This window comes from Nymphaea colorata, chromosome 3 (genome assembly GCF_008831285.2).
Source record: "Nymphaea colorata isolate Beijing-Zhang1983 chromosome 3, ASM883128v2, whole genome shotgun sequence".
NCBI classification, from domain to species: Eukaryota; Viridiplantae; Streptophyta; class Magnoliopsida; order Nymphaeales; family Nymphaeaceae; genus Nymphaea; species Nymphaea colorata.
Window position 1 is genome coordinate 22,333,780 of NC_045140.1, and position 14,713 is coordinate 22,348,492.

Genomic DNA, 14,713 nt, shown 5'->3' on the forward strand with positions numbered 1-14,713 from the left:
TATAGTAATCCCAGCTCTCTGGTGAAGATTTGTGCTGAGGTCTATAGCTAATTTTGAAATTACTAGCATGAGGGCTTGATTTAGGATAGTTTTTGAAAGATTTCTAATGTGAGAAATAGATCTGAAATCTTTTTTGAAAGAGTTTCAGCATGAAGATTGAGTTTGAATTTTCTTTTGAAAAATTTCGTGCATGAGGTTGCGTTTGAAATTTCTGTTGAAAGGTTTCCAACACGAGGGCTGGATTTGATTTTTTTTTTTCACAATGTCATCTCAAAGATTGGATTTGAAAATGGATTTCAAAAACGTCAATCCAGAGGTTGTATTTGGAAAAAAATTGTGAAAAATGGCCGATTAGATGCTGGGTTTGAAATGGATGTGAAAGTATCAGTAGAAAGGCAAAGAGCTTCTAAACACACAATGACATGACTGATGGGCATCATGCAGGTTGCAGCTGCAGATAAATGAAGAGCTATATACGAATAATTACTAATTTTTATACAAATAATTATTTCTCCTTTGGCTAATTTTCACTTTTATTTGTTTATGGAGACCGCTAATGGGAAAGCCATCCTACATCAACCACAAACTGACTGGCTTCCATTGTCAAACCTCTCTTTAGGACGAAGGTCTTTTCCAACTTGTCAAGAACAACGCGCAACTTTGATCCAACGGCAACAAGGGCTTCCAATTTGTTTTGGGAAATTGTCAAGGCAGACAACAGAGACTCGCTTCTTGCATTGGAGGCAGATGATTGAACCATTAACTCAAGATATTCTTCATTTTTTGCATAATGAACAGAATCTATGTGATGGGGATGTTCTACTTACGTCAAATTACTAGGTACTGGCGTTATTACTACTTTCATGACATACTCTGAACATTAGTGCGCCCTTTCTCCACTTTCATGTTCTTTCCCGGGCTGGCCTTGCGGGGTTAAGCCCATCGGGTCGCCACGCTTGCCAGATGTTCAAGGCTGCTTACCATGAGTTGGTTTTTGTAATAATATAACTTTTTGAAGTCAAGTAGAAGTAGGTAGCTGCTGTGAGGTGCATAGCTCAAACAGGTGGACTTGGGGCTTCTTGGAAACACATCTCTAGTTTGAAACCCGTTGGGGCCTATGCTTTTGTACCATAAGCGAGATGGGTCCTACGTGCAAGTTGAAGCACTGAAGATCTCACCACCTGGTAGAAACACAGCCCTAAACCCTCGAGTAAGGGGACCTCGAGTAAGGGGAGAAGGGAGAGCTTCAATTGTTGCCTGGTGGTAGGATAGATCTCTGGCTCACCTTGAAGTCAAAGTAGCTGCAGTTTGCTTTAAAAAGTCATGCTTATCATGAGTTGGTTTTTGTAATAATTTAACTTTCTGAAGTCAAGTTCGTGGCAGCTGCTTATCATGAGTTGGTTTTTGTAATAATATAACTTTCTGAAGTCAAGTTCGTGGCTGCTGCGAGAAGCATAGCTCAAACAGGCAACACATCTTTAGTTTGAAACCTGTGGGGGGCCTATACTCATGTATCGTAAGCGAGATGGGTCCTACCTGCAAGTTGAAGCATATGAAATCTCACCATCTAATACAAACACAGCTCTAGTCCCTTAGGTAACGTGAGGAGGGAGTGCTTCAGCTCTCGCCTAGTTGGTTCGCTCACCTTGAAGTCAAAGTCGCTGCAGTTTGGTTTAAAAAGTTGATTCCAAAGTTGGCTGACAAAATCAATAAGGTTTTTTAAATGGGAGTCCTGTCCTTCCGTGTTGATTTCAAGAACACAGAAAAAATCGGCACGGCTTTACGCGTTTGCGACTTGCAAAGGCAACTAGTTATGTGCGCATATAGGATAACAAAAATGAACAGAACGTTTCCTTACTAAACTCAAGGGATTATGGAAAATATGTTTCGAGTCTCCATAAATAGGCCTTTCTTTTTGTTATAAGGAATAAAGTGTTCCTCAGTACTGTCCTAATTGGGAACCGATATCTATGGCACAAGTTTCCCTAAGGCACTTCATCATTATCCCTAACAAACGATATCAATTAAGAACAGCCCGGTAAAACATAATTATCCGTTCACCATTAGGGATTAGAACGAGAAATCATTATCTGTTTACCATCTGGGATTGGGTCTGAACTTGGATAGGTTCTGAAAACCATGGACTCCGGCTTGAGGCGAGGAATGAAATCAGGACTTGGGATCTTGACAAATGTTTCAAAGGAAAGCCTTGAATGGGACACTTCCCTAACAACTGATTTGCTGGCAGATAGGAGCAAAGAATATCACAACAGCCTCTATGGAAGGCTTCATCCTGGGAAAAGAAAATCTATCCACATAGCTGACTATATTAAGGATGTTGACAGCGGTCTACTCCTTCCTACCTGCCTTTAAACGTTCCAACAGACGGAAACCCCCTTCTGCCCCGTCCTCTTCTTCTTTATAAGAGGCCATTAGTCCCACTCATACACATTACACACCTTTATCAATCTACAAGCAAGAAGCTAAGCATAAAGGAAGAGAGACAGACATACACATCATGCTTGTTTGCAGATTCAAGTTCGTTCAAGCCTGACTTGGTTCTGTACCAACAGTCTGGACGTGATCCATTGCAACTTACAGAGATCATAGAGTTCTTTCTATTGGGGGTGAGTCTAAGCATTTTAACTTTTCCTGTTTTTATTATAAGACTTGGTGTTCATGATATTTTTGTACGCTTTCTCCCTTTTGATCTCGTTGCTGTTAATTTGTCTTTCCTCGTGATCGTTTTTCTATTTCATAATCTAAGAACTGTTTCATGATCGGCCTTGGTCATGTCTGTGTAACAGGTGCACTTTTAACTGTATTGTCTTTTCTTCTTTTGCTCCATTTTAGAGAAAAAGTTAAGATGGCATTCCTTTTTCCGGAAGCATTTATTATTCGATGAATCATGATGGGGCCATTCATCTCGATATAGTATTAGAATGGGAGTACTGCTGGATGATAATCTATCTTGACGGCATGCTGCTAAGATGGGTGGTCAAGAAAAACACTTCAAATGCAGCTTCGTTGCATTTGTCGCGATCTTTTCTTTGAAAATCATGCACACGGGGCAATGTTGATGGTTGTTTGCATGAGATCAGACGGAGATGATCTCTGTATTGATCCTTCCCGGGCTGGATGATGTTATTCCTTTTTTCTTTCCTTCGAATTTCTCAGTGGGCGAGCGGCATGCTTATTGCCATTATAGAAAGTGCTTGAGCTTCCTTTTGGAGCCGCCGATCCTAGACAAGAAAGGAAACAGAAATCCGTCCTCTGACGGAATGCACAATAGCCGGAATCGATCTTTTGGCACTTGCTTCGTCGGAAGGCAATACCAACCCAGGTTGAACGATGGGAACAATTTCCCTACTCCATCTTGGAACATCTTGTCAACTTATCAGATTTACATGATGAGAAACCACAGTTTAGATCTGCAATTAGGATCTAATTAGTAATTAGATTCAGACTGCGTTTGATATGGTTTTCTTTTGAATTGAAATTTCGTTATCAAAGCGAACCCAAATCTGAAATTCAATGGTACAAATCCTTACAAGTTGAGCTAATATCTTCCGCTTTTCAGATTTACTTCATGCTTATATTCGGCAGAACAATGTAAAAAGTTTATTACAATTTTTTTTTCTTAAATGGACTTTTTAATGAAAATGGCAGGCCCTTTTTTTATACCAGGACGCAGTTTTAATTTTTTTTTTTTTAATCTTTTTGGCCCGTTGGAAAGAAGGGGCCAAGGCATCCAACCATGAAGGAGTTGATTAATGGGCACGTTTGGGTAGTCAGGTTGACGTTATCCATGTGAACCCCGTGGGTCGTGTCTCACTTGGCACGCCCATCTGAACTACCAGCTGTAGATTTTCGACTCTCGTATAGAATAGTTTAATCACCTCTTTCTATATTCTTGTCCCTGTCTGACCACACGAAGGAAAACTGCCGGCTAAATTTGGCCATAGCCATCACTGACATATTAAAGTTCAATAGTTTCCATGTGATGCTTAAGATTTAATATCCAATCCAATGAAAAATTTCCACAGCCTTTATTTTACTTTAAAAAAGTTGAATGGTGGTTTGTTGTTTGGGCAAATTTTAGGCACCTTTTTGTAATTTTTTCTTTTTCATCTATTATATAACTTTGTCTTTTTTAAATCATCTAGGTTTTCTTTTATGGACTTTGTATTGGGAAATGCGTTGTGGTGTTAGTTTTTGGATAGATTTTATGAAAACCAACTTGTCAACTTGTTGAAAATACCAAGAGTGCATGAACAAGTCGTGATGCAGCACACAACTAAAACATTACTGGGTTCTATTGGATTCTTCTGAATCCAAAATATTTTCATTTTGGATTTTTTCCCCCCTGAATTTGTGTTCTCTGATAGGCTGTTTGATCGATTCATATGTTATCATGTAAGAACAAGGAAGAACGGGTTCTGACACCAATTTCAAGCAATGATTTGCAGTTGGAAGAGGAAGAGAAAAAAAAAAATATTGGGAAAAGAATGATAACTTCAGTTAACTCAAATAAGAAAGAAAATGGGAAAAATGAAAGATAATTACTTGAATGACTTGTGCACTCAACTAATAATTAAATGGGATTAAGTTTTAAAGGATATGAATCTTATATTTTGATTAGATGTCGCAATGCATTTTAGATATCTAAAAAAAGATTCAAAAGGAAAATATTTTGCATCAGTATGATCCAATAAGCTCAATAACGCTTCCCTCGCACTTGCATCAGATGCCCTAACCAAAAATGATTTTTCCGTTGTCTAATTTCCTTTCTGACTTGACCATACCTTTCTGAGATTCTCCTTCTTTTGTAATCGAATGATATGCGGAAACGATTTATACAAACCCTTATTCTATGTCGGATGTTTGGTCTTTTTCTTCTCTGTCCGTGTGGGCCAATGTTTCGTCATGACTTGTCGTTATCCAACCAGGAGCCATTGTTGACTTGAAATGGTTTTCCGATCGCCTCAGAAATGCCCCACTTAAATGCCACAATCCAACCAGGATAAACTTATCATTTAATTGTTGTTGATGCAGAGCCATCTTGAGACGCAATGGGCTCTTGCAGGGTGACACTCCTGGTTCTCATACACTCACTGTTCTTCCTCAGTGGAATTCAAGCATCCCATCTTATTTTAGAAGAGCTTCAGTCTCTGCAGTCTAGTGCTACTCAGAACCAACCTTACAGAACCGGTTATCACTTCCAACCGCAGAGTCATTGGATCAACGGTATGCCTCCGACTCCGACCTTTTCTTTGCTGTACTTTAACTGGTTTCGAACAGTTGAGAATCGGTTCTAACACATTCCTCTCTCTTTTCCATGGAATGGCTTTTGTGGGCGCCCAGATCCTAATGGTGAGTCTTCCATGTTTCCAGATTTCGGCATACGATTGTGAATGGAAACTAAATTGATAAGTTGAATCGGCTGACTGTCATCACTTACATTTGTTTTGATTCCTGTGCTCTTCGTTTTCAAACTGCAGGCCCTATGTACTACAAGGGAGTCTATCATCTGTTCTACCAGTACAACCCATATGGTGCCGTATGGGGCAACATAATTTGGGCTCATTCTGTATCAACGGATTTGATCAATTGGGTTGCTCTTGAACCTGCAATTTTTCCCTCTGGGCCTTTTGACATAAATGGTTGTTGGTCTGGCTCAGCTACCATCCTCCCAGGAGGCGATCCTGCCATCTTGTACACAGGAATAAACACGGCGAACCAACAGGTCCAGAACATTGCGTTCCCCAAGAACCGATTTGACCCTTTCCTCAGGGAGTGGGAGAAGCCATCTTACAACCCTTTAATGGCTCCTACTCCTGAAAATAAGATCAATGCAAGTTCTTTTAGGGACCCAACTACAGCGTGGAAAGGTAAGGATGGGATCTGGAGGGTTCTCGTGGGCAACAAACGAGGTCATAGGGGAATGGCTCTTCTTTACAGAAGCAGGGATTTCATACACTGGGTTAAGGCAAAACACCCTCTCCACTCCTCGGCAGGCACTGGGATGTGGGAATGCCCCGATTTTTTCCCTGTTGCTCTTAAAGGTACTGAGGGTTTGGACACCTCTGTTATCGGTCAAGATGTGAAGCATGTATTAAAGGCAAGCTTGGACGACAAGAAGTACGAGTATTATACTGTGGGGACATATCTGCATCAAGAAGACAAGTACATACCTGATAATACATCTCCAGATAATGCCACCGGGCTTCGCTATGACTATGGCAAGTTCTACGCCTCGAAGACATTCTTTGATAGTGCCAAGAACAGAAGAATCCTTTTGGGATGGATGAACGAATCAGACAGTGTAGCAAGTGATTGGCAGAAAGGCTGGGCTGGTATCCATGTAAGTATTTTCTAGTAGTTAGATGATGCTATGATAATCTCTATACTACCGTATCAATTCTGTCGATGTACCTATTTACCAGATCTGCAAAGATACGATTGGTTAATTGCATCCTTGTGAAAATTAAGATGACAATAGTTGGGTCAGTGCTGTGTCCAACATCAGCTGATGGTGCTAGATTCTGCAGAAACATACTCTGCTCATTTATTATTTCACTACCAAAATTTAAAACTAATAAAGTTGGTTCTTTTCTATTCGATTCAGTCAATTCCGAGAAAAATTTGGCTCGACCCAAGTGGAAGGCAACTCGTCCAATGGCCAGTGGAAGAACTGGAAGCTCTACGTGGAAAAAGATATGAAATAAAAAATAAGCAGATCAACAGCGGATCTACTGTTGAGATTCCACTAGCAGATTCATCACAGGTAAGAATGTCATTGCAGGTTTGCTAAGAAGGCAACGGTTTATATGCGTCTAAAGATACCATCTCATGCTCTGTTTCTATTTGGCCTGAAACATTTAGATCCACTGATTATATTGAACCAAAGAATATGAATTTTATTCATGTGCTTTTGATCCTTAGGCGGATGTAGAAGTTGCTTTTGACTTGCATAGCCTCGAGGAGGCTGAGCTCTTGGACCCAAATCTTGTGGACCCTCAACTGATATGCAGTGAGAAGGGTGCCTCTGTTAAGGGTGGAGTTGGGCCTTTTGGTCTGTTGGTATTGGCTTCCAAAGATTTGCAGGAGCGGACTGCGGTCTTCTTCAGGGTGTTCAAGGGCCATGACAGTAAATATGTTGTGGTCATGTGCAGTGACCAAAGCAGGTGAATTTCCCAGTTGGATTCTTAATTTTTGCTTATGAATACAGTTTCAAAGATTTTAGACTGAAAGTTTAAATAATGCAGGTCGACATTGACAAAGGACGTCGATAAAACTACTTATGGTGGTTTTGTAGATGTGGATCTAGCAGATGGAAAGTTATCTCTGCGTTCTTTGGTATGTTTTACTTTTACGCAGCAGTCACTGCGTTGCATGGTTTTGCTTATGGACAAGCTAGTTACTTATTTTTGAAGCCGGCATGCTGCTTTGACTTGTAGTTGGTTTTAAATTCATGACAATGTTTAGCATAATACACGGATACTCATTCTAAAACGTGAAGCTCCAAAGATATTCATCACCTTGGAGATCGCTTTTTCTATTCCAGAAAGGAAGTATTATTTAATGTTTCCAGTTGCTTATTGGAAAATTTAATTAGCTTCTGCATGTTTTCAAATGTCCAAAAGATTCCATTCAATTACTGTTTAGATGCAGGAAAGACATGGCTAATGAGTATGTTATTCGAGGCTATATACCACCTTTTAATGCTCTTAAACTGATCTTGGTATTAACCACCAAGTAATTGCTCAAGCAGTACTTGTTCTGGCGGACCTCGTTTCTGAAATCAGTCTGTTATTTCCATCTGATCGCTACTTGCTTTCGAAGCCTTATGAAGTTGATAAATGCTTGTAGATTGATCATTCTATCGTCGAGAGCTTTGGTGCTGGTGGAAAGACTTGCATGACCGCGAGGGTTTACCCTCAGAAGGCCTTGGGACGCGACGCCCGCCTCTTTGTGTTCAACAATGGAGCCGCCACCATCGGCATATCGAGATTGAGTGCGTGGACGATGTCGGATGCCTCCGTCAACTGATCGACAAAAGGACTTTTTTGTTCTCTTTTGTCTCGTATAGATCATTATTCTCGAAACATATTGCCAATAATGGGTAGAATAAATGTAGGGCAAATATAAACTTTATATTGGCAAGAATGACTAGAATAAATGTACGAGGAAATGCAGATGACAAATCTTATTGTTCTTTGTTCCCCTTTTCACTCTCTTGTGCTAAGACTGTGGTTACATGTGTAGCAATAAATTCCATATGATGGAAGAGAATTTAAGAGAAATCTCTCAGATCTCTGGTTTTCTTGGTTTTCTTGTTCTTTCTTTTATGGGTTTGAATTGATTTTTCTGACGCTTCACAGAAGTCCCAGGTTATCAACTTTTCGGCCTCTGACTAGCTTCCATCCTATGGATGGAGCAGATTTAGCTTATAAAAAAATTTCGGTGCTTGCATGCAAGTTTTTTGAAAAAAAAAAGCAAGGTAAAAAGATTAATCAGTAAAATCTATTCATCTTCTGAGGAACTTTTTGTAATCAGAGAAAATAATTACCTTATTTGTATTTATATTTATTTTAACTTAGAAAGATAGTTGAAATTTCAGGCTTTCCCAGAATGCAAAGTAAACATTTCCCCGGTAATGTCCACCTTGTTTGATTGGTTTTCGAAACCTTAACCTGGTATCAAAGACAAATGCACTCAATCAAACGTAAAGAGAGGAATCAATCTGCTGTATTTCTATTTTTCAATCTGATGCACTTGTATTTCTTGATCGAAGAACCGCAAGAAACTGCAGAGCCAATCGGCTGTCAACGTTTTCGGGTGCAAATTGCTTGGATCGCCTGGCGGTATGAGCAATACCGGGACTTCATACGTTTGTTTTTGAATGAAAAGTCAAAAGTTTTATAGAAAGAAGTTTTAGGTCAAAGATTTTAGATTGAAGCATAGCAAAATCAAAGTCGGGTATACTCCGTGATGGACAAGAAACACTTTATAGGGTTTCATCGACAGAAGACTGACTTATGTAATAGCTAATAATGAAGACTTTTCTCTCTTGATCTAATTAAAAAAAAAAGGCATATGAATTCAGCAACCAAGTGATAAGTCCCATACCGGTGCATGCCCTTTCTCCAAGTAACCTTTCCTTTCCCCCAAGTAAGCTTCCACATAAACATATTTACAAGTAACATTTTGCACTAGATGACTGATTTGCTATTAAAACAAGAAAGCTCGGTAGACGACGCATTTTGTGGGAAGGCAGACTTTTTGAGGTTGCCCTCAACTTGGATTTTATCGTGTAGAATCAAGCATGTGAGCAGCAGTGGCAGAGAAACTAAGAACATAATAAGCAATAATCAGGATTGTCTTGGTTTTTAGTTTTTTATGTAACACCCTAAAGCTTGAATCTTGTATCCAAAATTGCGAAAATTTTTAAAAACTTGTAAAAAGGATTGTTAAGTTGTTGATTGTCTTGGTTTTTAGTTTTTTATGTGAAGCTGGTAGGAAGCCAGTTGACATCCATCGAGCCTAGAGCCCAAGCCCAGTGCAGACTAGGGCCTAGTTGTTACAACGATTGTTGACCAGAGTCAACTTTTAGACACTAACTACGAAAAGGTGGTCCTTCATTCATTGACCTCAATAGGCAATGATCAGATCACATGCAGCTTGCGTTTGCTGCGTGGATGATTTAGTCAATGATGGGGATTGTTTTTGTTGAAGAACTCCATGGTCGTTTCTCAATGTATCATGTAGCCCACCATATCTTTGACTGGAAAATTGGACTCCGAATTCGAGCAGACTTCTGAAGATGATTGCATTTGGTGGGCCGGCCAAATATATATATGATAAACTTGCTTCAAAAGTCCCACCCGATCTTCATGCATATTGAAAATTTCAATGTGGCCAGTGCCACTAAATTTTCGGAATGAATCAAGCGATTCTGCCTTCATTTTTCTTTTGTTCCTTCCTGATTAGGCGTCTGTGCACTCTACGAGACTGATGAGCTGCAGTATACTGGGCTGCGTAGGTTCGAATCTAGCTGCTGTCAAATCCATCGACTAGCACAGAGTCGCGGTTAGTGCATAGCCCCAACCACTTACGAATCTCATCCGGATCGGACCAACACCATGTGCGCCATGGACCCACCACCTCTTGGTGCTCACGTGGTTCGATATGGGGTCGACCACTATAGAAACCGGGGAAGTACGATTCACTCATCACCATCTCTTCACATGATGAGCAATATTCATGGGCAGTTCGTGTCTTGTGAATTCGTTCAATGAACAGATTGATTTGCTTGATCTTCTTGTTGTTTCACCAAGTTGATCGATTTGTGTGAGCTGCTAACTAAAGAAAGTCTCATTCCTTGGCCCACAATCAATGGTGTCACCTCTATGCTTCGTTCACTTTCTCATCTCTTTTTTTCTTCCCTTTTGTTTTCCTTCCCTAATCAAACGTGAAATTAACAGAAAGAGACCGATCGAACAAGGTTGGAGCCTTCTGATTCGATTTTTCTCTGTGTTCTTGGTCCAAATGTATGGAGGTGATTGGAGGTGGAAGTTCTTCGTATTGGGGAGTGGAAAATGTTGAAACGGTTCAGATCTCATTGAGATTACGGCTGAACAAGAGTTCAGGATCCTCTCCATATCAATCCGTTGAATGATATATATTTCAAACTAATTGTGTTCTTGAAAGGTGTTTTGCTTCTTGAATTTGCATAAAATAATTTAAATTGCAACTTGCAGATGCCTTGTTTAATGATGCTTTTCAATAAATTAAAATAACACTAGTACCTTAGAGAAGGGGAGAGATTAACTCAGCTTTTGATGCTGTTAAATAACAAAACACCAGCCAAACTACATGGGAAAATTTCAATCAAAATTGCACAAAAATCGTGTATTTTCATGTCTAACTTTTATGTTGGCATTAGGCATGTAGCAACATTAGACCTTCAGAATTAGTTAGTGATCAGGTTCTTGCTTTTTCTATTTCACATACTTTAATTTTGAACAACAACCTCCTTCCTTGGTTTTGTCCAAGCATCTCGCTGGTTTCATGTGAATCCAATTCAAGACAGAAATTTAGATTTTGAAGAGTTGTCAATTCAGGTGAGCTTGAGGAGTATTTCATTCTACCATCCCACTGAGAGCCAACACTTTTACCATTCCTCTCATCCATCGGTGTACAAGGCTTATTTTTTTATGTTTCTAAGTAATATTTATGCTATGATGTTTCAACTTGCATATCATATCAATGTATTTTCTTCTCTATTTTTCTACCCAGTCCAAGGAATTGACACCACAAAGAGCTTGAAACAAGGATTGGCTGCCGATCAACCCACATCTCATCTGTTGTGCCAACCCACTTGAGATTATCAGTAACCCAAACCACAACGTGGTTTTTCTTTCTCCAAGTAGAAAAATTGGTGGGCCACAGACTTACTAGTAAACTGGGTAAGTACTTGCCAAGAAGAGCTCCATCAGACTCTCTACATGAAAATTTCAACAGCAAGGAGGTAAGCTCTATACCCATTTCTTTGGACAACTTGCCAGGAATTTGTCTACCAATCATAAAGGAAAAGGGAACCGTATAATTTGGATACATTAAATCACAAATCAACTTTTATGGTGCAAATTAAAATGGGTTCAGCTATCCTTTCATGAGCAACAACTGAACCCTTGAATGTTTAATTAACAAGTCATACTCTATATATATATATATCAACCACCAAAGAGATTCCAAGCCCAGTAGATAAACACCCTTTTGGGGAGTAAATGTCATAAGGCGGATGGATGGCGGAAAGATTGAACTTATTCATAGAATATCTCCTCTTTGCTATTACTTGCAGATGTGACTTGATCGACTGTTGAACCTTCAATGTCTTGCATCCGAGCTAGCGTTACTGTTTGGTAAAGCTAGCCTTGCAGGTTGAAGGAGACATGAAGCTCGATTATTTGCAAGTTAATGAACCGAACAACCGGGCAGAATTGTTAGGTTATCTGCAACACAGAACCGGCCATGCACATGGCCGTGGCCCCTACCGTGCCTTAATCTCAGCGACGGACATCGATAAGAAAGGTATATGTGGGCCAACCGTCCATATCCATCGTTACAGCGTCCGCATATCGGAAATGAATTCAAAGCATTTGCTCTGTCCCAGACCTTGAAAGAGTTTTCTTCATACTGAAATTTTCATTGTAATCTTTTTTTTTTTTTTTGTTAAGTAAAGAGGAGGAATATTTCATCATACCATTTACCATTCAATAAGAGGGTCAAAGCCTCCACCCCTCCCCGATCCCTGTAAAGTACTAAGCGTGTTTTTTAGTGCCTCAAAGTGATGCCTCCGCTATTCTTTTACTTGTATATCGATGCCATCACCTCACCTACCATTCTTCCCTTTTTTTTTGCCATTCTGATCATTTTAATTTAGATGATTTGTGAGGTGGGAGAAGAATTATTATGCTGGGGAAACAACAGACAAATATTTTAAAAATATTAATGGATTAATGAACATCAAGCAACCTACACCACTCCACACACACACTCTCTCTTTCTCTGATCTGTCTATATATATATATATATATAACAGCTCAAGCAGGGGATCCTTCTCTTATCAGAAGCAACCAAGAAAATGTACCGTTAAACAACAGTCCAAGCAAATACATGAATGCTGGTGCTGACGTGATGCTGCCAACTGAAGAACCTCTCCATCCTCTCCCACGCCGGTGCAAACAACAACTAATTCGCCCTAAATTGGTGAGTGGACGTAGGTTTAACTTTAATCGTCATGATGTTTTTTTACCTCTTTTAAACCCAAATAACAAAATAATAAAATTTCTTCACTTTTTCTAAATGTTTTTTTTTTTTAACTTTCATTTATTACATGTACAGGCGTTACTTTGCATTTAAAATTTCCAAAGCGATGATCCATGACGAAAATTTGTGGAATTATTCGCATGGTTCGCACGTCAGAGCGGTTGAGATGTCACATACAAACAAATCATCCTCGCCACCCAAAACTCCACGCTCATCTCCACGTTTGGTCTTTAAAATCAACTGTAAACGATTTGATCCTTGAACTCGTCTTTTCTAATACCAGAAAGGAAATATGTGGACAGTTCATCCCACCATGGTAAGCACAACGACCCTTCGGAGCTTGATTGGGTGCAACTCCGCCATGTCTGCTACTGTTTGCACTTCCTGAAAGTTGAAAACTCAGCGTCTCGGAGAACTTAGCTTGTCTAGGTATACCCGGTTGTACGGACACCCCAAAACCTTGGTCCCCCATCGCGACTTTTAGGGGGCATTTGGTTGTCCTCCCCTTGTTAAATCAGACCTTGTCAACGTATAAGGATTTCATATGTGGATCTTACCTTTGATCTCATATCCTTAGTTTGATGAATATAGTATTATGGATCTATTGTAGATGTAGCAATTCGACCGAGTTTGGGCCCCTAGTTCGACGGATCTCAATCTACACCCTAGCAATTTCGGTTCCAACCTCAAAATGTTAGGAACTAGGACAATCATCACATTAATGACCTCCCTTTATAAGTCTTTGAAGATTCCTCGCAATCTTTTATACAGGACTAAACTTTTGGGGTGTTACAATCCACCACCCTTAAGACACAAGTGTCCGTGCGTGTGGGACCACAAGTCTGAGTGTTGAACCGGCTCTGATACCATTGTAACAATCTTACCTACTCTTGGGTTCGGGCCTCTGGTTCGACGGATCCCAACCTACACTCTAGCAGTTTCGGTTCCAACCTCAAAATGCTATGCTAGAAACCAGAACAATCATCACATTAATGGCCTTCCTTTATAAGTCCTTGAAGATCCCTCACAATCTTCTAATAGCAGATCCATATTAAATTCAAGGTTCTCGAACCCCAAGTAATCAAATGGCCTATCAAGATAAAAAGTAATCTCAAAGGACTAATGACCAACTTAGTGGGGTTATCCAGTGAAAAATCTGTGCCCATCTTCCTCGGCTGATTTGCTTTTTTGGAGCTTCTGCCGTTTCCCCACTTCGGTGGGCTTGTCTAAGGATGACAAACAGTTTGGATCCAGATACAGATACAATATACCAAAAGAACGAAAGGATCTTTAAACAAGATCCAATCCATTTGCCATGCCTTTCTCACAAGATTCCCATCTTAAATGACCTAGGAACAAGAAGTAGCTAGGTTCCTCATATGTGTGTGCGTGCACGCCCTTGCTTGCTGCCAAAAATTGCTTTTCATATGTCCGTCAATCAATCGCAACTACCCTCAATTTAAGGATTTGATCAAGAATAGTAGAATGGCTACAAGAAGAAAGGGTGCATCAATACCTTGGGGTGGGGGGTGGGAGCATTGCTAAAAACTAACCTCAATTTTTTGTCAAGCCCAACAAGAAAGCAGAAACCCTACCATTTCTCTTATTATACTTCGAGATTGGTCAATGTACAGATGATCAACATAACTTTTTTGTTTCATTTAATGAAAGATTTGGAGATCCACCCTCGGGTTTCAGATATACATGGGAATGGGTGATCGTGTGGGTGTGATCGATGTTTATGGCGGCCGTTTTGATCAAATTCGATAATGTAGATGTCAGTTCCACGATTTAGATGAAAAATAAGCTTCGGTTACTCGCTTCTAGGCGCAAAGGAGCATTTTTCAAGGTAACGAAATCCGGCATTTTCATGGTTAAA

General features: G+C 39.9%; 1 protein-coding gene across 1 annotated transcript; it reads left to right on the forward strand.

The window, feature by feature from the left end:
- Positions 1-5,479: 5,479 nt before the first annotated feature.
- Positions 5,480-8,306, forward strand: LOC116250099 (beta-fructofuranosidase, insoluble isoenzyme CWINV1-like). Its single transcript, XM_031623489.2, has 5 exons — positions 5,480-6,364; positions 6,629-6,787; positions 6,946-7,187; positions 7,269-7,359; positions 7,873-8,306. Exons 1-5 carry the CDS (start codon positions 5,507-5,509, stop codon positions 8,050-8,052), a joined length of 1,530 nt encoding a protein of 509 aa, XP_031479349.2. The 5' UTR covers positions 5,480-5,506; the 3' UTR covers positions 8,053-8,306.
- The last annotated feature ends 6,407 nt before the right edge of the window (positions 8,307-14,713 follow it).

Excerpts from the sequence above, each read along its gene's own strand:
- LOC116250099 (XM_031623489.2), top strand. The coding sequence starts at position 5,507 with ATGTACTACAAGGGAGTCTATCATCTGTTCTACCAGTACAACCCATAT. Across the intron at positions 6,788-6,945 it reads CACTAGCAGATTCATCACAG|GCGGATGTAGAAGTTGCTTT; the intron begins GTAAGAATGTCA and ends TTTGATCCTTAG. Across the intron at positions 7,188-7,268 it reads ATGTGCAGTGACCAAAGCAG|GTCGACATTGACAAAGGACG; the intron begins GTGAATTTCCCA and ends TAAATAATGCAG.